The sequence below is a fragment of the Sinocyclocheilus rhinocerous genome, unplaced genomic scaffold (genome assembly GCF_001515625.1).
Source record: "Sinocyclocheilus rhinocerous isolate Xijiao unplaced genomic scaffold, SAMN03320098_v1.1 scaffold623, whole genome shotgun sequence".
NCBI lineage: Eukaryota > Metazoa > Chordata > Actinopteri > Cypriniformes > Cyprinidae > Sinocyclocheilus > Sinocyclocheilus rhinocerous.
In genome coordinates, this window is record NW_015644631.1 from 1,898,763 (window position 1) to 1,921,249 (window position 22,487).

Genomic DNA, 22,487 nt, shown 5'->3' on the forward strand with positions numbered 1-22,487 from the left:
GCAGTGAGAGACGCATGACTTTTGATCTTGTCTATGAGCCTCAGCTCTAGACCGATCATCCCCCCCTTAGAAGAGGATTTGGAGCGCCAAGGAATAAATTTCCTGAAAGCAGCCGATTGTGCTTTCGCCTCCCTGAACTTCTCCACAACCGCCTCGACGGAAGTCCCAAAAAGCCCGGTCGGCGAAAGCGGAGCGTCAAGGAGAAAGTATTTTTCTTTCTTCCGAAGGCCGCAAGGTTGATCCACAGATGTCTCTCCGTAGCCACCATCACCGCCATTGAACAGCCAATGGCAGCAGCAGTTTGCTTGGTGGCGCGGAGAGCCAAATCTGTGGTGCAGCGTAGCTCTTCGACCGCCTCAGGTGACAAATCTCTGCCCTTATCCAAATCCTTCAGCAAGTCAGCCTGATAGGCTTGTAACATCGCCATGGTGTGCAAAACACCACCAGCCTGACCCGCTGCCACATACGCCCTGCCATTCAGGCACGAGGTGGTCTGAAGCGCTACTGACGGCAAGGCGGGAGTCTTTAAAGAGGATGACTCACCCTGCGAGAGATAGCTCGCAAACACCTCAACATTAGCATAGTCAGCGTGTTGAAAAGGATGCAGCCGAAAGGAATACGGTTTCCCCCAGGATATAGATATCTCCGAGTGGAGATCTTGGAGAAACGGAAGACTCCCGGGGGCGGGATGATCAAGCCAAAAAACGCTCATCTGGTCAGCCGCGAGCTGGCTTAGGCTTCTCACACGTCCAAGCCAGATCAAGCCGCTTAGTGGCGCAATCCATCACATCCAGCATATCCATGTATGTGCGGCTGGGAGGGGTCGATGATGACTCAGTGCTCGCACTTTCATCATCATCACCAACCACATCAACCTCTTCATCTTCATCATAAGCCACCATCGCCGCCATTGAGTGTCCAATGGCAGCAGCAGTCTGCTTAGTGGCACGGAGAGCCAGATCCGTGGTGCTGCACAGCTCTTCAACTGCCTCAGGGGACATACCTCTACCCTCATCCAAATCCTTAAGAAGGTCAGTCTGATAAGCCTGCAATACCGCCATGGTGTGCAAAACACCACCAGCCTGACCCGCTGCCACATACGCCCTGCCATTCAGGCACGAGGTGGTCTGAAGCGCTACTGACGGCAAGGCGGGAGTCTTTAAAGAGGATGACTCACCCTGCGAGAGATAGCTCGCAAACACCTCAACATTAGCATAGTCAGCGTGTTGAAAAGGATGCAGCCGAAAGGAATACGGTTTCCCCCAGGATATAGATATCTCCGAGTGGAGATCTTGGAGAAACGGAAGACTCCCGGGGGCGGGATGATCAAGCCAAAAAACGCTCATCTGGTCAGCCGCGAGTTGGCTTAGGCTTCTCACACGTCCAAGCCAGATCAAGCCGCTTAGTGGCGCAATCCATCACATCCAGCATATCCATGTATGTGCGGCTGGGAGTGGTCGATGATGACTCAGTGCTCGCACTTTCATCATCATCACCAACCACATCAACCTCTTCATCTTCATCATTACGACTAGAAGAGTCCAGCAGCGTGCTATCAGGATCAGATAACTCCAATGAAAGAGTGTCTGGATCCCATAGCACGCTAGAGCTTGCGGCAGAAGTTTTTGAAAGATCCATACCTTTCTCGAACTTTTCCACGAGCCGTGCTTGTCCTCAGGTGTCAAATACCTAGGACACGGAGGCACGCACTTCTTGAAACGCTCACCCGGGTTGATAGACATAGTCACACACTGCTTGCAACAGACGGCTCCTGAAGACAGCAAAGAGGATGACGTATTCAGCAGGTGCTCTTTTATACTTCCGGGCACCCTGCCTATGACTTCATGGGCCAGGTGGACCAATAGATTGGCATTGTTTCACATGTGCTTCAGACACCGGTCATGCAGGCTGCATTCCCCAATGTGTCCCCTAGGAGACGCAGTGTGGCGTTCCCTAGAAGGGGAACTGTAATATTGTGAAATGTTACTACAATTGAAAATAACTGTCTTTTATTTGAATATATTTTAAAATGTAATTTATTCCTGTGATGGCAAAGCTGAATTTTCAGCAGCCATTAGGTGCGTTCGACTTCATGCAGCACTGCGCAGATCGATCGCAATCTGACTTGAAGCAGTGCATGCCGGTTAGTAATTTTGTCCGACTTGAGACGGCGCCGACGCCATGTCACTGTCACGTGTGGCATCAAAGCACCGCGAGAGCGTTTCGAGAGCAGCTGGCTGACTCAGCCGGCACAGTTTCTCCAGAGCGGCTGCAGGAGCGTTGATGACGACACAGCCATTTCACGATTGGCCAGATTCACCACATGACAACTCCGCCCCCGACTGCAAGCGGCTACTCTCGTTGACTGCCGTCTGTAGCCATGCTTCAAGTCGAACGCACCTATTATGCCAGTCTTCAGTGTCACATGAACATGTCACATGATCAGAAATCATTCTAATATGCTGATTTAGTGTTTAATTGGTAATAATTTCTATTAATGTTGACAAGAGTTTTTGCTGAAAGATTTTGCTTTGATGAATAAAGTTTAATAGAACAGAATTCATTTGAAACCAAAATATTTTGTAATATTGTAAATGCCACTTCTGATCAATTTAAAGCATCCTTGCGTAATAAAATAATTATTTTTTCATACTTTCCCAAAACCTTTAAATGGTAGTGTATCAAGGTTTCCACAAAAATAACAAGCAACAAAAAACTGTTTTCAGCATTGTTAATAATAAGGAATGTTTCTTGAGCAGCAAATCAGCATATTAAAATGATTTCTGAAGGACCATGTGACACTGAAGACTGGACTAATCATCTGTATAAATTACATTTTAAAATATATTAAAACAGAAAATTAATATTTTAAATTGTAATTGTACTGTTTCCACTCTATTTTTGGAGCCTTGGTGAACATAAGAGACAAAACATTAAGAAATATTAATTATTCCAAACGTTTGACGTTAGTGGAGGAGAATGGATATAAACGCAAACCTGGCTGGTTTGACGTTCTCCAATCATGATTAATTAAACAAAGGATTTCACTGGCCCTCACAGTGGCAATATCATCAAAACTGACCAATCAGGGGCGCCTGTGCAATCCAGGGAGGAAAGAAGCTTACAGTAAAACTCTTCTATTGTTTTGCATGACAAAACGATTTGGGCCGAGTCTGGAGGAGCAAAAAAACACAAACGTTTTCCGTTTTATGCTTTCAATTCAGAATTTGAGCTCCATTGTGCTGAGGTGCATTCCTTCTGGGCAATAAAACAGACTTTACGGACGTGAAGAAAGGAGCTGTCAGAACTTGTGGATCTTTCAATATGATATATTTTCTGCTTTATTAGTCAGACTTAATATCTTTCAACACTTGAGAGAGCTGAAAGAACGCCTTTGTTCCCTATGCATACATCGTCAGAAATATTTCATCAAAAGCTAATCTTCGCGCTGAATTAGTTAAGGCCTTTCGTTTTAGTGCTTTCAGATACACTTTTGACAGTGAAGCTTATGACTGCTATAAATAAAAATAAACAAAACGCCTGTATACAGAAGAAGGATCTGGTCGTGTTCAATTCTTCTGACATTTAAAACTAACAATTAGCATTTATGTCCACAATAACCAGCTTAAAGCTTAGAAACGTCCCTGTATGCTGTGTACAGACAAACTGTCACTTTCACAATTGCTTCTCCAAGACAAAAAAACAAGGAAAAACAAAAATTGTGTCAAGTCTTGTGTGTCTGTGGAGCGGAGTACGACATGTGCTCAGACATCAGATCGCATTCATACACAACGGCTGTTTGGATAAAGAAAATAGGACAACACATAGCGGATTTTCACATGTGAATAATTTATCCACACAGACAAGAAAACACAAGAAACGCTCAGAACAGAATGCAGGTCGCAGGATTTGGAAGAGGAATGTGAGCTTGAGCATGTCTGCCGCTAATTGTGTTTGAACAGAAACGCAATCGGTGGAAGATTCACTCACGTTGGATGTCGATGGTGACCGTGGCCTCCTTGCCGTTGGGCGCCGCTTTGTTAGAAGCACGGCAGGTGATCTGTTGGCCGCTCTCGATATTCGAGGCAGAGATGTGGAGCGTGCTGACCGTGCTTTCTCTTCTGCCGTCGCGCAACAGTGTCTGTGTGAAAACACAAACATCGGGAGCGTTAAAAGTGTCATGGGGCAGCATTTTGCAGATGGTCAATGATATTCACAGGAAAGAAGTATAAAAAACAAGCTAAACAATTCAAGATGATCTATCCTTGGGCTTTCTCTTGAGTGTAGGTCAAAAACAAATTGCGGACACGCAATCAGCTCCTCTCTGTTTGAAGTTTCAGAAAAATCATCTACCCAACAACCCTTGAGTCTCGAGTACCAAATGAACATGAAATGTTTGCTTTGTTATCAGACTAGCTCTGTATTGAGGAATCTTTCATTGGAAGTTACACACTTCATATGTCAGTCACAAAGCAGCTTATTCACGGCGATATTACCTGCACTTTTGCGCTCTGGTATTCAAGCTATTGTAGAGGAACCGTGTTTATTGAGGAAAGATTATTAAAAAATTGGTACAGATATTTGAAGGATATTGACTTCATCTAAAACACCCGTCAGCCTTGCAGCTATAACAGATTCTCTCGCAGAATTAATCAAATAACGCAATAAAGAGTGTTCAGAGTGGAGCTCGATTCCTGGAGAAAAATGAAAAATTTAAATCTCTTGTGCTTTTATCATCTGACATTTTTCTAAAAGGCAATTGTGTTATGATGAGACGAGGCTCTCCAGTCATTAGACATGCACTGTGTTCAGTTATAAATCAAAGATTTAGGCACAAAATCAAGTTAAACTTGATCCAAAATACAGACATTAGAATTTTTCACCGATTTGTGAGAGATGAGACAGAGCATTCCCACACTTTTACCTGCCATTCGTTGGGAAAACAACAACATTTCCACTTTGAAACAGATTAGAGTTTAAAGTTTCAGTGTTTTTTTTACACTTTCTTTACATTTCAACTGCGTTCATTTTATCAGTATTATAAAATGACATCAACCACCTGTCAATCAATGTTCATGTAGATCAAAATATAGATTAATATAGATTAAAATATAAATAAATACATAAATATGAACATTATTAATTGTGATAATAATAATAAACGCTCCTTGAACACCACATCAGCATATTTAAATGATTTCTTAAGGATCATGTGACACTGAAAACTGGATTAATGGCTACTGAAAATTTAGTTTTGTCACCAAAGGTAGAAATTACATTTTAAAATATACTAAAACATAAAACAGTTATTTTAAATTGTAGTAAAATTTCACAATATTACTGATTTTACTGGATTTTTGATCAAATAAGAGACTTTTTCCAAAAATATTTTTTAAAACGTTTGAACACGAGGACTAAGTAAATAAAGGGAATTTTAGATGATTTCCACTTATTTGATGTATAGTGACACTAAAATAACAAAACAGCTAATGCACACACATCGAATGAGTGTGTGATTAAATGCATTATGGATATTTTGTCAGCGCTGTTGATTTTCTGTCTGACTGTGGTGACCATTCAATAGATGAAGCTGAAAATCAGTGGGAAACCATCCTGTGATCTCAATTAATCTTTAATCGTGTTGACACACTGAGTTGCGGCAAGGAAAAGCACACATTTACTGTGAAAACGGAAGAAGCAGGAGGTTGAACCAGCACCTCTGAACATGTTTAACAGATTAATCCAAAGTAATTCCTCTGTACATTCCTCCGCTCAGTTCTGCAGGCTGTTCTGTCCCAGCACTCAAGAATCAGTGGTTTATAAGACTCCTGTTTTCATTAAAACAACATCCAATATCCAGTTTACACTGACATGACTTTTGAGACGTGAATAGCTTTGTTTTTATCCGTCTCATGGAGGCACTTGATTTCAGAAGGATTTAGAGTCTCCCAAGTGTAGAACAGATTTGAAAGCAGTACTTCTGTTGGGAAAAAAAAGAGGTAACCTGTCTAGCTTGCTTGTGTCTAAATTAGGTCTGGTTAATTAATGAAGGGACTCTCTCCGGTGGGTGCTGAGGGGTTCAGCTTACTCAAAATGAGCAGATTACGCTCTCCAATCAGTACGAGCTGCCCTTTAAACACATTTCCTGCTCTCTCAATTTTCTCCCTTAAGCTGACAAACTGAGCAAATTGCTGAGGAACACATTCATAATGGAGTGCTGGAATGTCTTTCCATTATGACATATTTAAAGCATTGCATTACAGCTTCACTTTGCCCCAAGGATTAAATTAAAAATTAGTCCTCACTTGTCATTAATTTGACAGAGCCAAGCGTTTCGAGGACACGCAGTCAGGCGGAGTGCAGAATTTCATGAGATACTTTTTTTTTTGACATGTGAAAGAGGGGTAATATTGAAAATATCAACTGTAGGCAAAAAAATACTGTCAAACATACAGGCTGTGTCTCAAAACCTATACAGTTATTCACCTAGACAGCATTTTTGGGTGTCGTAGAAGCGCTTGAATGTTCAAACTGAATTGAAATATTTTTAGACAGCATTCTTGGGGAACGTAAGTATGTTTAAAAACTCAAATATGTATTCTTGGTCATAGGCACATTCATGGTCCAATCATCATGTCTGAATGAAGACTGAACCATGTTATTTTATGATAGGAGCGTTTGAATGTTCAAACTAAATATAAAACATTTTATACAACATTTTTGGGCATCACAGACTCGATCATTCACTTTGAAATGAATATTCGGTACAGCATTTTTGGTCATTATATGCATGTTCGAAATGAATCAAAAACAATTTCAGACGTTTTTGAGCATTAGATGCACAAGCTGAATCCAAATCATTCAAAACAACATTTTGGGCTTGATAGATAATTCAATTTGAAATGAAACACTCAAGACAGTTTTTGGGAAACTCACAAATCTTTTGATCACTTGATCATTCAATTTGAAATGAAACCGTGTTTTGGGCATCAGTGCCTGTTTGAATCGCATCAAACTTTTAAAACAGCTTTTTTGGGCATCACATATTGAACCGAGTCGAAACATTTGAGGAAAGCTTTTTGCGCATCATATGCACGTTTCAGGCATCTTTTTGGACGTCACACACACATCTGAACTGAATCAAAACGTTGAAAGATTTTTGGGGGGCATTACAGCGTTCAACTGTTCCAAATTGAACTTTTGATTATTCAATTTGAAACCAAGCATTTTTAGGCATCAGATATGCATTTAAACCATCTAAAATGTTCAAAACAGCATTTTTGGGGCATAATAGCTGGATATGAACATTCAATTTGAAACAAAACACTTTTTCGGGCATCACAGATGCATTTGATTGAACATTTGAACACATTTCTGATGCCTAAAAATGATTCTGAGACACACTCCCTGGTTCCATCATGTTTCAGTATTGTGTTCTGTTGTTACAATAACCACCAGCAGCAGGGATCTGTCGTACCTTGGTGTAAGCGGCACCGTTTAGCACCTCTCCGTTACGGATCCAGATGATGGAGGCAGCCGGTTTGGCGTTGTTGGCGTGGCAGGTGAGGTTTAGCGAGTCCCCTGCACGCAAGCTCACCACAGGTGCTCCGATTATCACGGGGTCATCAGGAGGAACTGGAAATAAAATCAGAGAGAAGTTTATCCTCTTGTTTCACAAACAATGGCACATAGTGAAGGAGAGAGAGGGGGAGAAATGGAAGGATGAGTCAAAAAAACAGGTTTCTGAATAGCACTGATTGCAGTTCTCTTTTTAAACAGCTCTGATCAGCCTGCTTCTCACTCAGACTCAGGTAAATTATTGATTGGGCACTCAGCTCATTAGGGAGCATATCTGGGGCAACTCTAAATCAAAGGCAACAAGCAGCTGCTACACCCTGAGTGCTCCAGAGAGAGCACTGGAAAAAGAGAGAGGGCAGTAAGACGTGAGAAGAGGAGGGGCTATTTGAAGGTGCCAGAACGGGCCGACTGGGGGCTGGTTGTTGTTGGGGGACGTCCCAGAGATGCTGACTTCATTAAGAGGGAAGCTGAGACCCCATTACTCATATCTTACTGATTAGACTTCTGCCAGCTTATACTCTCCGAGATTTCTGACCAATCAGACGGCACTCACAAGTTTGAGCAACTGGGGACTTCAAGACGCCTTGGTAACAGCGAAGTTTAGGGTGCAAAGGGGAGGTTTTGACCATGTTTCTTCATGAAATTAAAGTCTCCAAAGCAGGACGCCGGACATCTTCTCTTTAGATCTTTCTGTGTAGCACATCAGACCGTGGAGACTTGTCCCTCGCGCTATGCGACGATCTCAGAGTACGGAGTCCTGTGTGATTTGTTAGCTGGTGTTTCTTCCCCAGAACCAATCAAGTCTCCCTTCGGCTTGAAAAAAATCATACGGTTCTCAGAACGAATGAATAGTTTTTCCCTTCTGCCTCCGTGTATAAAGGCCACAGCCACATCTAGTTGTCAGCATGGTTTGGAGAGAGAGAAAAATAGAGAGAGTGGGAGAGATTAGAGAAAGAGAGAGATAAAGAAGGAATGAGGAAAAATGAAAAGTAGAAAACTGATTCGGTTTGTCGTGATGGAAAAGTAAATCTGTTTAACTGTGTGCAACCACACAGGCAGCCCTGATATATAAATAGGTATCAAAATTATGTTAACAAAAATTATATTCAGTATATAATAGATACACATTTCTGTTGAAAAGTTTGGGGTCAGTAAGATTTTTTTTTGAAAGAATATAAATCTTTTATTCAGCAAGGATGCAATAAATTGGCCAAAAGTGATCAAAAGTAAATGTAAAATGTAAAGTATAATTTAAAAGTATAATGTTACAAAAATTTTCCATCACAGAAATAAATCATATTTTCAAATATATTCAAGTAGAAAAGTTTTTTAATTGCAATAATTATTTAAGTGTAATAATAATGAACAATATTGCCATTTTTACTAGATTTAAGTGTAATAATATTTAACAATATTACCATTTTTACTAGATTTATTCCAATAAATGCAGATGAACAAGGTGAGACAGACAAATAGACAGACAGACAGACAGACAGACAGATGATAGATAGATATAGATAGATAGATAGATAGATAGATAGATATATAGGCAAATGACTAACATTAAAAGTGGTTCTTGTTCTACCAATAAAACAGCCATAGAAAACTGGAATGAAATTTCACTGTTGCATTTTAATTAGCATCAGATAATTCAATGTACTTCCACTCAGAATCCACTCTCATTTCCAGGAGCAATTAAAGTCAGTGTCATATTCCTTTCCCCATCTGGACATCAAAGCCATTCTTAACGGCTTGTTTTAATGCCTAAGTGCTTTGCCTGTTTAGAGCAAACTCATTCGTTTTTTTTCCAAGTGATACAAACATAGCTTACAATTGCATGCTGGGATTGTTTTCCGGGACTGATAAACCAGAGGCTAAGTGTATGCAAATAAGCACAACAGTTAAGTCAATCAGTCTGTCTGCTCAAGTTTCAGTTATTGATGGGGTTGAATGAGAGAGAGAGAGCTGGCACTGCAGTCCAACATTCAAGTCCCAGAATTCCAGAAAGCTAAGTGCCAATATATTATGGTGTGAATTCACACACTGCCATTTCCAAGCAGCTTTGGATGGCATCCCGTGACTCTCCATGTGGCACGGATCCCAGATGGTTCATGCTCTCTTTGTGAGCGCCAGAGTCAGGCATAACCATGTTAAACCTTCTCGTGACTGCCATGTTTGCAAATATGCCCTGGTGCGGCGCTTCCAAGCCGGTGCCTTAATGCAGCCAATCATCTTCTTTGTGTTGAGCTGGTCAACACGATGGATTAATCATCCCACCATAATTGCTGTTCAGAGTGGGGAGAAACTCTCACACGGAGCCTAACGAACAGCCAGGACGGAATTACTTCTGTCTCTGCCCTCTTGATACACCGGGCCCTTGAGACACCTCGAGTCATTCAGCATGTGGAAGGAGAAAAATGGAGCAATTTCATTTTGGAAACAAGAGAGAAGGGGCATTCTGGGAAATGTGACCTATTTTATAATGTACCTGGATTTGGTCTTACATCTGGAGATGTCTCTCTCTCTCCCTTTTCTCATTCCCTCTCTCCGTCTTTCTCTCGCAGGAATTGGTAGCACGGTGGATTAATCACTTTCATCCTGAGTTCAGTTGTTGTACCACACAGCGGCACACAGCCTTTAGCAATTATCCCTCCTTTTTTGTTTTTATTTTTTCAGGTGTATTAACTAAAAATACTCACGGAGGTTCACCATAAAAGCCCTTTAAACAGGAGCAGATGTGATCTTGTTACCAGGACACAACATTTTTTTTGAATAAAAGCATTTGAAGTTAAATATTCTGTTGTTTGAAACTGCACTTGTATTGAACAGATAATGATGGTGTACCATTTCACCTTTTGAAAGTTCCTGCTGAAGGCCAGTTTGTTAACAAAGGGGGCACTTAGTTTCAAATGAACTGTAGAAAAACCAATTAAAATTGAATAAACAAGGTGAAATAAAATTTTTTAAAGTTGAAATGTTAACACAAGGGCAGGAAATGTTAAATCCAGGACTATTTTTTAACACAATTAATGGAAACTGCATTACATAAAGCACTAACCAACCTTGAATTGCACATTCAACAACATTATTGCTGCACGTTTTTGTCACTTATGTGCAGTAATGTTGACTAAACAGCACAGTGCCCAAATGGCCTTGCGGCACTGAACTATCTGTTTGTTTTGTAATAGAAATCATTGTCTTACATTCTCCCGTCAGCTTATCAATGCGAGAGCATCCGACCGACCTTGGGCCTGTTTTTCAATTGCAAACAGTTCGCTCTGTTTGAGGGAAACAGCCTCAAGTGAGACTTTTAAGATACACTGTTTCGTTTATTCACAAACATTAAAAAAAAAGCTCTCTAGGTCTCCGCAGTTGCTGATCGGTTTCTTTTAATACCGAAAGCTCTGGCCAATGCATCAGATAATTGACTATCATTAAGATTTTCTTAATTTCAGTTAACACTAGTATTGTCATTTCACATTAATGTGTCTTAATTATTATATAAAGACAGGCTGTCAAGTATTGAGTTAAATCTATTGAAGAGGCGATGAATATTAAAAGTTCAATTACGCTTTAGGTTCAGCATGTTTGCTTTTTGGTTATGACATGAATAGAGAGTATGAATAAATAAATAGATGTCAGCTTGATGAGCTTTAACTACAGGGTGCCATTATTGACACAAGAGCTGAATTGAGAGCGCACGATTTATCCCACTCCTTCTGCTCGAGTTCCCTTAAAAGCTTCTCTGGGAGGGAAGGCATGTCACTGAGACGTCTGATGCTCAGAAACAGGAGTAATCTTGGGAGGACGCCCCAAAAAAACAGTACAGCATGTACAGAGATGACACGCATGGACAAGTGGCCCACACCAGAGAGCCCTTTGGCCTGAACAGGCCAGTGAACAGCAGCGCTCCGCTCTAATCAGAACTCTGTCTCTCGCTCCATATGCCCCGTGGGAGTTTTACAGTACAGGAGGAGCCTGTCACGGTGCAGTTCTTCCTTTCCTGTTACTCTCTATGATATATCAATGTGATCTTAATTGCATTTGTATTTGTATTGTGCAGTTGTTTACATCTGGATAGACAACATCTATGAATGGACAACTTTTAAAACATTAATTATTGAATATGTAATTTCAGAGACATAGTAAACATGTTTAATATTGTGTGTACTATCCAGATGTAAAATGCACTACTGTTCAAAGTTAATAAGTAAGAATTTTTTGAAAGAAATTAATATTTTTATTCAGCAAAGATGCATTAAATTGATCAAAAGTGACAGTAAAGGTATTTAAAAATTTAAAAAAAAAATTGTATTTCAAGTAAATTCTGTTCTTCTGAGCTTTCTATTCATCAGAGAATCCTGAAAAACAAAGTGCGGTTTCGCGGTTTCGACAAAAATATTAAGCAGTACTGATAATAATAATAAGAAATGTTTCTTGAGCAGCAAATCAGCAGTGGAATGATTTCTGAAGGATCATGTGACACTGAAAACTGGAGTAATGATGCTGAAAATGTGGCTTTGATCACAGGAATTGATTACATTTTAATTATATTAAAATAAGTAAGACTTTAAATCAATAACACTCATAAAGACAATTAATCAATAACTTATTCATCACCATTCATGAGCAATTCGCTGAATCAATGAATCAGTCATAAAAGACTTGAAGTATTTTGTGTTTATGAACAAATTGGATGAGTGTATGATTCAGTGACTCATTCACAAAGACAGTCATTTGTTTTGTTCTAGAATGTTGGCCTATTAGTGTTTTTGAATGTATCATTTGAGTGAATGATTCAAATGACTCACTCATAGTAGAGTCACCTGTCACCACCTACTAGTGTAATGATGCAATTTGAAGAAGAAGAAAGAGTCACTGAAAAAAATCCCAACACACAAAATGAGTAATAAAAATAGTGAAACGTCTCATTGTGAAACACCGCTCAGCCATTCAAATACACAGAACAGAGCTAACTGCTGAATAAATTAAAATATGTAGTTGCCTTTAATTTTTTAAACCATTATGTAGCTCAAAAAGTAGAACATGGCACTAGTAACACCAAGGTCATGGGTTTTATTCAGGTAAAGCTAGAAATTATAAAATGTGAACCCTAAATGAATATAAGTCACTTTGTATAAAAGCATCTGCCAAATATGTAAATGTAAAATGGGCAATTTAATTTACTTACCAAAGCATATTGTAATTCACACTTGGCATCATGCAAGTTAATTTTAGACACTGCATATTTCTCAACTGAAATTTTGCACCTATGTCACATTAGTGAGAATTTTTATTCTGCTGTGACACAGTAGCATGATGTACCTGTCTGTGAATTCACATTTCTCCGAGATGCAGATGTTGCTGCATGCCTGCTGCCTATTCAACAAAGTGTAACGTTTGAAATGAGGACCAGCTGTTGCAAACTTCAATCCATTTTTAAAAATTCATAACACTAACTGCACTTGCAGACTGAGGTGATAATTCTTGCATTTAAAACCAAGATAACTATGTAGTGGGGAGGTAAGAAAAAAACCTGGGAACAATGGCATTTGGCTGTTATTCGGGTCGAGACCTGTATCTGTGAACTCTACATTTTCAATTTCATCACAGCATTGTTTGCTTTCTCTGTTCCCAGTCTGGCTGCGATGTGCCTTTTTGCGGCCAAAGCTGGTGCTGACATTAACATGAGGAGACGGGGAACATATTTGGACAGGGCTGGGTGAGTTAGCTTGCTGCGAAAGGGTGAGAAACCCATAAAAAAAAAGAGGAAAAGACAACAGGATATCTTTTCTGCGCCTTTCCATTCTAGTTTTCTGAGAATCGGGTGATGATCCCTGACTGGTGTCTTATCCACGAAGAGGAGGAACTTAACAGCCTCTTTGCTTTGAAAGACTACAAGTAATTGCCATCTCCTCTCATTAGGACTAATGTTTGTCTCCCTCTGGGACGGGTTAACATGGCTTGTTCAACACGCTCTTAAGGCAAAGGATATCATCTTGTACAAAGCTTTAATCCACTAGCTTTTCCTACTTCTAGTCTGAGAAGTTCACATGTAGACCTAATTAATGTGACATGACTGCACAATTAGATTCAAAATGAGAGTATTGTGGCTTTTAGCACATCTGCACTATTGTTGAAAGAGGTGGTTTGGGTTGGTGTTTTTAAAAAGTGTCTTGTCACATGATTATCCATGTGAATTGATTGTATAGTGAGGAAGGTGTTGAAACGCAAGAGCGACAAGTCAGTTCAGAGAGAGAGAGAGCAAGTCATTTTCAAACTTTTCTCTTTGAAATAACCAACAGACTGTTTATAATAAGACTAGGAAATGTGAATGGGTCAATTTTGCTTGTATGTTGACTTTAAGACAGTTTGACACATTGAACAAACTGTACTTTTATTCCACACAGCCTTGTTTTCATTGCATCAAGAAGGAAAGAAAGCCTCTAATTAAAGGGATAGTTCACCCAAAAATGAAAATTTGATGTTTATCTGCTTACCCCCAGGGCAGCCAAGATGTATGTGACTTTGTTTCTTCAGTAGAACACAAACGAAGGTTTTTAACTCAAACCGTTGCAGTCTGTCAGTCATATAATGGAAGTGAATGGGAATCACGGCTTTGAGAGTCAAAAAAACATACACAAACAAAACCAAATTAAACCCTGCGGCTCGTGGCGATACATTGATGTGTAAAGACACGAAACGATCGGTCTGTGCAAGAAACTGAACAGTATTTATATCGCTTTTTACCTCTGATGCACTGCAATGTCTGAACTGTTCTGAGCACGTCCTCGACAGCTGGCACGTGACGCGTATTCTTCTTCTTCTTGCTTTACGGCAGATCACAGACTTATAAGAGCATTACTGCCACCTATCTCTAAAATGGACCATTGACACTCTATCTACAATCTCAATTAGGAGTGTCAATGGTCCTTTTGAGAGATAGGTGGCTGATCCCTTTAAGTCTGAAAGCAGCCAAATTGCACAAGCTCTTTAACTCCGAAGACAATGAGCAGAACAAATGCTGAGAGCTTACAGAAACTCTGCAGTAGCTCTTTTTAAACAATGGTGACCTTTGGAAGTGGCTCGGGTTTCTCCCCACGGTTCACTGAGTTGCTGCGCCGAGGCTCTCGCTCTCTCTCCAGCTCCTCGCCTTGGCTTTAGGGGAATTCCTTGGATCTAATTAGCCTCAGGGGTCCTTCTTCAGCAATGTGTACCAACCCCATCTCATGTGTTATTCAGCAGCCTGGCCACCACAAAGCAAACTGGGTTACCCCACAACTCTCCTACGGATGTTCAAAGTTCAAATGTCACTCCGGCAGGTCAGCCGCCCTCCCGCTGCCAAGTTCGCACTTGTGTAATTGCAGAAGCGCACATTCGAAACTGAGACTGATTGTTTGAGAGCCTTATTGTGAAGCTGTGCCACTTGAAAGAGAATAAAAGAAAGCGCGAACTCGGTCTGAATTTGCGTGAGGGCTCCGCAGGGGACCGGAGACACCATTTAGTGGCTGATACACACCGGCGTAGCGCGATTTGAGACCTAGGCATATTAATGCATCGCAGCGGAGCCCGGAACTCACGCCCAAACACCAGGCTTTAAAGTCAAAGTTGGGAAAAGCCTCCATAGCCATTTTTCTTGGAAAGTGACAAAGACAGGTTTGAGACTTCACAGGCCAGGCATCCAATCAGGTTACAAAGACCACTCTGGATCCCGGCTGTCAGGAGAGAGATAGAGAAAGCGAGCAAACCAACCAAACACCGCATCTGATTGTGATCACGCGCTGTTGCCCCCCCGGGAGGGAAATGACAGGGGATTGACGGTGACGGAGTCCCTACATGAGGTTCATTACCTCGCTCAGGAGCCGCTTGCGGTTTTGTATACAACTTTTCAGAAGTAAGCCAGTTTGTGTGGGATTACATGTCAGGCTAATGGCTCTGCCCTGGGGAGCACGATGATTTGTCTCTGCTGCCACCGGACCAGCAAAAAATAAAAACAAATGAGCGGCCTCTCATCTATAATTAATCATTTTAATGGACCTAGAATCACAGGCATCTTCGCTCGGCTTTAAGCGTCTAGACTCAGATTACTGGTTTAAAATGCTGTTACTCCAAGGCCGGCATAATGAACTTATTCCTCTGGAATATATCATAGTTTTAACAAAGGAAAGAAAGAACTCGATAATGATAATCAGGCAAAGTCGGGCTGCCTGGGAGCTAAGCCGACGCAATGCATTTGTGTCAGGGCCTCTATCGATTGCAAACATATCTAATGTGTCTTATTAAAGCTGATTAGCCCTGATTTCAGAATATCACACATTCAGAGATTGACTTTGTTCTTGTCTACATTCACAGTATTGCAGAGGCGGTGCTTTTTCATGCTTTCTCGTTCTCCGGGCCTTGCTTTCTTTTACTCCTTTACTGCTTGAGTGCTATTCTAGTTAAAGTATGTATCGATTTGTCTGAATGTCCGTCAGTTCATCCATCAATCCATCTATCTGCACTCATGCTACAAAGGCTTCAATTAAAAAAAGAGAAGCAAAAAGTGAACCACAGAACTCGAAACAGTGAAACACAGATCTATCCATCTATTTATGGAAGGTTCTGGTGGGTGACACTGACCCAGAACAGTGAGCCGAGCGGGTCGAGATCTGGTAGCAGCCTGGATGGCTTGACACTCAAAGCTGCCGTCATCGGTCAGTTCGGTCCTCTGGATCAGTAGGTGATATTCTCCTTTGCTGTGGTCCCCAATCACATCATAGCGTGGATAACCTGAAACAAAAGGTTGAAATGAAACATAAACAGAATTTTATATTAAAAAATGTTTTTTTTTATGCTTTCCAAGCACTAAAATATCTGCCCTCGACCCCTTAAGTTACCCCGGGCATATTTGTTATCTAAAATATCCAGTTTAATCTGTATGTTTGTTGTTGCGAGTTTTGTTGCATTTTACTCTTTGTGCTGTAGTATTGTTAAATTCTATGGAAGCATGGTAAAATAATAGAAACATACAAAAACGCCAAACAAGTCCTATTCGGAGTTGGCCTTGAATGATCTCCAGTCACATTTACTGTAGTCATGAAAGGAAAAACATTAAAAAAATCACTCTATGGTATTACTCGATTTAAACCTCACAACATAAACATGAATCTTGACTTCTGACATAAAATGTTCTCAGATCAAACTGCCACACAATACCATATCATAAATATGCTTTATACATATTTGAAAAGACTGATTAATAGTTAAGCATTAATTTAAAGAAGGCAGTTGATTGAAAGTAAGAGCATATCTGCTTATTGATTCAGCATAAAATTACTTTTTTTTATTAGATTTTCAAAAGAACACACAAAAAAAAATAAAAAATAAACCAGAGCCGAACAAAACCGAGATAAGAAACAAATACTGTAAGCACTACCTACATATAAGATTAATACTTACATGACATAGTAAGCATAAAATTACTTTGTTAAAGGATCCATAAGCCTTTCCAGAGTACTATGGATGATGAAATATTATTATTATTATTATTATTATTTAGAGCTGGGCAACGATTAAGATTTGTAATCGCGATTAATCGCATGATTTTTTCAGCGATTAATCGTATTCTTATGCAAAAAAATTCAATATTGAATTCAAAACAAGTGTATTGCGCACTTTTTCATTTAAAAGTACTGCTATATTTACAAAAGTGCAATAACATTTGGTTTGCAAACACTTTAAACATATAAAGTGCAGAAGTTTTACAGAAGTATTCCTTTCGCAAGAAATATTTTAACTGCTAATATGTAAATCTCAACTTAAACATTAATGCAATCAAATTAAATATAACGTTTTTATAGAAAATATTTTATAGTTTGTTATAGAAAAACAAGTAATGCTCAGAGTCCAGAGCCTAATCATAACATTATAACAGGCGCCTTCTGAGTAGAGACCTGCACTATCGCGGGACCCCAGGTACCCAATGCAGCAGAGTGCGGCGCGACACTTGATGGGGGTGCGGGCAGGTAGAGACTCGTGTTCGGGATGCTGGAGAATAAGGGTGTATTCACACTAGGCACTCTTAACTGTGCCCGAGTGCGTTTGACCACCAAAGCCCGGTTCGTTTGACTAGTGTGATCGCTCCGTGCCACGCTCGGGCACGGTTTATTTAGCCAGCCCTGGCTCGGTTGGAAGAGGTGGGCCAGAGCGCGGTTCAGTTGGGCTCAGGCGCAGTATGCATGTAGTGTGAGTGCAGCACTTCTGATACGTGCAGCATGATTGCGTTAACATTTCTGAGCATCAAGAGTGATAGATCTGTAAAGCAATATATTGTGAGAGGGCCATGTGTTACCGCGTCCCAAATGACTCAAAATAATAAACCACAAAGATAACAAAACGGCACTCCACTGTGCTGTGAGAGAACGCTTCTCTGCTGTCTTCACGTGCTATCAGAAACTTCCTATTTCCCACTTATGAAGTCATGATTACGAGCATGTAGCATTCTTTTCTGTTAAAAATGAACAGTGAACAGTGGTTTTTGAATGTTCATGCTTAGCCTAAATCATTTTATCGGGAGCGTATGTGAGCGCTGCTGTAGTCTTAGGCCCACCCCAAATGCTCTCATTGGTTGAGACGCGTGATGACGCCCATCCCAAGCCAGTACTGATCAACATCCCACCCCTCCTGTGATCCATGGTTTGTCTGTATGTGTATTCGGAGCCAGTGAGCAACAGACTTTCAAAATAATAATAATAATAATAATAATAAAACCTGTGTTAATGCGCGATAAAATTATTTTCTGTTAATTAATTAATGCGTTAACTTGTCCAGCCCTATTATTATTATTATTATTATTATATAATTTTTTTTTTTTTTTTTTAAATAGCTGATGTCTAGAGAGCAGGGTTGTAGATGCATACCAATCCAAAGTCTGGGGTCAGCAAGTTTTTTTTTAAGAAATTAACTATTTTATTAATCAAAGGATGATTTAAATAGACTAAAAAAGACTTTTAAAAAATGTCTATTCCAAATAAATTCTGTTTATTTGAACTTTCTAATAATTTAAAGAAAAATCTATTACAGTTTCCACAAAAATATTAAGGAGCACAACTTTTCAACATTGATAACAATAAGAAATGTTTTTTAAGCAGCAAATCAGCAAAAAAAAAAACAGCAACATAGGCTCATTGGAAATACAGTACGTGCCTCTAAATACATTTCTACAAAATTGAAAAAATCGTACCTATACATATGAATCGCTGCAGTTTCCAGTTGAAATAAACACTAGAGGCAGTAAAACTCTGACAACTTTTATTCCTTTTCACACAAAGTATGATTTGCAGGTCCACAGTTTTGATTAATAAAGCCTGATTTTCGCACAATTACTCGAGTAATATCATGTTTTGAATTCAAAACAATTGTAACATGCTGCGACATTTGAAAACTGATACTTTTAAACATTAGTGTCACATATCCAGCTTCATATGTATGGGTTTTAATATTTAGTAGGTTTGTTCGGTAGCTCACGCAGTACGAAGTTCAATTTGAGAGGTGAAGAGCTCGGGTACAAATCCTGTGAAACTACGGTTCCACAAAACAGTTCAAACCTGCATATAAGGAAGTTCAAATGGCACGGTTGCATCAACATATCCGTTTTTACACCATTTGCATTTGTTAATACTATCGGGTGGGTTTATTGTTGGGTTTAGTGTAGGGGATATTTCCAACATGATAGAGCATTAACTTTTAGTGACACTCCCCGGATATTTAAATTATGAACCACCGCAATACATACCTGAAGCAACGTTAATAAAAACACAGCAATACATGCATATCAAGGTAAAAAAAAAAAACACGTGTTTTAGCACCACTCACTGGACGTTTCACTTTGAAACTGCCTCGAAACGTGCAGTAAGGTACGTAATAACAGTGTTGCAGAAATGTATTTAGAGGCACGTATTTCCAATGAGCCTGGGTTGGCAAAAAAAGTTATTTTAAATTGTAATAAAATTTCACAATATTACTGTATTTTTTTAATCAAACTTCGTAAGAATGACTGCCATTCAAAAACAAAACAAAAAAATGGTACTGTCCCCAAAAGTATAAATGGCAATTATGAAAAGTAAATGTATATAAAATTGCTGAAATAAAAATAATAAAAAATGTGGCCTTCAAGGTAAAATCAATCATTATAAAAGTGTAAAATATGGTATCTTCAATAAATGATGAACAGAGCCTTTGTAGCTTGAAAAAAATTGGAACAACAAAATTGCTACATGATGCTCTACTCAAGACAGATGTCTCATTTTTAGTTAATCTGCTCATATCAGAAAACAGATCGCAGCCTGGAGCACGTTTAAATCTGAACATGATCTTGTAAACAGTTATCATGGCATGTCTCTGAAACCCTGGTGATCCTTTATATTAAAGAGTGTTTGGCTGTCCTCTGCTATCTGGTAATAAGCCCCATATTAGGAATCGATAGTGTCATTACAGCCTTCAGGTTTCCTGCCACTGGATCTTCTTTTGCCTTTTGTTTAAGAGCTGTTTTCATTAGGGATTATTGAGGCATACAGGCGCCTCAATAAAGCTCTGATGAATTCCCCAATATGCTTGACTGGACGGCTTCAGACAATGGCTGTCAATTAGAAGAAACAATGTGAAATGACCCTATTAAAGGTAATGAATCCTACGAAATGGATTCGGCTTCATGTTGGATCAATAGCAGCTGCGATAGAGAGCTGGGACATGAATTTATCACACTGTGGGCATCTCACCGACACTCCAATGGATGGAAGCCCGCTTGAAACTTGGCTGAAAGGAGGCAGATCAAAGCTCGGAGCGAGCGAATGTGAAAGCTGAAGGGGGAGAGATACACGGACGGGCATCCTAATCAAGCGTTATGTTAGCTTTAGCCTCGCTGACACAAAATCTGTACCTTCTCAAACTTTGAGGACACGAGCCCTGAAAAGATATAGATATCTATGTCATATTGATCGCAGGATGCGTCATTTCATCGGTGTGAAACTGCAGGTGATAAAACATAAGATGGATTTTTAGAAAAACCTGATGAAGTCTTGTAAAAATACACAAATTGTTCACATTTGAAACGATCAGTAGGCTCAGAGCAGCTTTGAACACACTGATATCCGTTTATGTCAGTGCACTAGTTAATTTTTCACTGTAGCGAGTGACGTTTTCACATCCACTTTGAAGCGAGACTTTGACCAGTTGCATGTGTCAGTTAAGTATCACAGCTCTGTACTCGATTATACTATGGTATAATGATATCCAGGAGTCCCTGGACACTTATAAACGCTCAGAGAAAGAAAGACGCAGTGGAAAGGAAATTCAAGCCCTGAGAGGCTCAATTAAAGAGCGCCGTCCATGACTAAACGCTGCCTGGGGCCACGGCTAAAAATGACTAACTTCTGGAGAAACCGCCGCCCAAAATGAAAATCCTTTCTTGGTATATAGTTTAGAATCACACTTCACGAGAGAACTAAATGAAGCCTCAGCTAAAGGCTCAATCTTCAGATATGAATTGCTCGTTTCTTGAAGTGCGTACGTGAACGCAATCAGCAACTATAGTTAGCGATAATGACCTCTTGATCCAGCAATTATGTGTAACGTTAGCTAAACAGGATCTGATCGCTGTACTTTAAGTTAGATATGGAAATAAATCAAACGAATTATGCTTCGTTACACAATAAATATTTCAAAGGGCAAATAAGTTCAACTTCAAGCAAGCTGAAGCTAATTTGGAAGCGACATTCAGCAAATTGAAGCTTAAGGGACGAATGTGCAGTGAATTTGAATGAGACCAAAGTTTGTTTTACATTTTGCCTTTTAATCTGACAGTCCATTGCAAATAAAACAGTCTGTAAATGTGGCGCAGTGAAGAAAATGAGTCCGGTAATCATATCTGATTTGCTTGTGATTTACAAAACTGATTTTGCAAACCTAAACCTAAAGGTTGTCCTTGCATAAGTGAGAAGCTTTTTGAAAACATTTCAATCTGTTCCCAGAAATTAATTTGTAAACCTCGTCGTGTGAATGTAAAACAGCTGCACTTGCGGCACGTCTCTCTGGGGTTCTGCGGATGATGAAGTGCTTGCCTTAATTAATGATAGAAATGCAATTAATTCTCGATTGTTGCTTTGCTTTGCTCAGTCTGACAGTACTTTTGACAGGCACTTTCTGAAACAAACAGGAAAACCTTCACAACAATCAGGAAAAGTTAGTGGTGGAAAAAAAAACTTCAAGGCTGCTAGGTAAGAAAATGTCAGGGGAAGCATTCACAAACTGACAGAATTGTTGGCTGTTGTCCTTGTATTATAGTGTCTAAAGAAATGTCTAAGGCATTCAGCGTCTCCGTAATGATACGAACAGAAGACACGCAGGTGTTTTGAGCATCAAATGTCTTGACTTTGGTTTCAGTCTGACTGTAACTTACACTGCAAAGCAGAGCAAATGCTTTACGTATGAATGTCAATTTTTAAAATCATGTGGAAATGAACTTGGTCATAAGCAAATTTTTGAATACAAACATTTTGTATGTCCACATTTTGATATTTTCATGTTCGCTGGGTTCACTGTATAAATATTTTACACACTCAAGATGAGTATTGTGTAACCCACTGACTTTTGTGCTTCTCTTCCAACCTCGCAGTTGTTCCACTCAAATAAAAGGTAAATTATTCTGTGCATGCAGCTTTTGAGTAACTCTGATCATTTAAAAAGGAATATCAGGTTATTGATATAGGAATCATTTTCCTATTTTTCCCAGTATAACATTTTGGTATCGCCCCTTGTACAAAATATAACCAGTATCACAGCTTTCCGTGGCATGACAGATTTTATTAGATTATTTTCTTGCTATGTCCTATCATCTCATTGTTTTGTGTTTTTATATGGGAAGCCAAAACATT

At 39.6% G+C, this 22,487-nt stretch overlaps 1 protein-coding gene across 1 annotated transcript in view; it reads right to left on the reverse strand.

Moving 5' to 3' along the window:
• LOC107758686 (kin of IRRE-like protein 3) overlaps positions 1-22,487 on the reverse strand; it is a 155,702-nt gene that overhangs the window by 38,602 nt on the left and 94,613 nt on the right. Inside the window, exons 3-5 of the mRNA XM_016576485.1 lie at positions 16,198-16,347; positions 7,478-7,635; positions 3,991-4,141 (exon numbers count right to left, since the gene is read on the reverse strand). Of these exons, the coding sequence (XP_016431971.1) occupies positions 3,991-4,141; positions 7,478-7,635; positions 16,198-16,347 (459 nt within the window). The remainder of the gene's footprint in view (positions 1-3,990; positions 4,142-7,477; positions 7,636-16,197; positions 16,348-22,487) is intronic.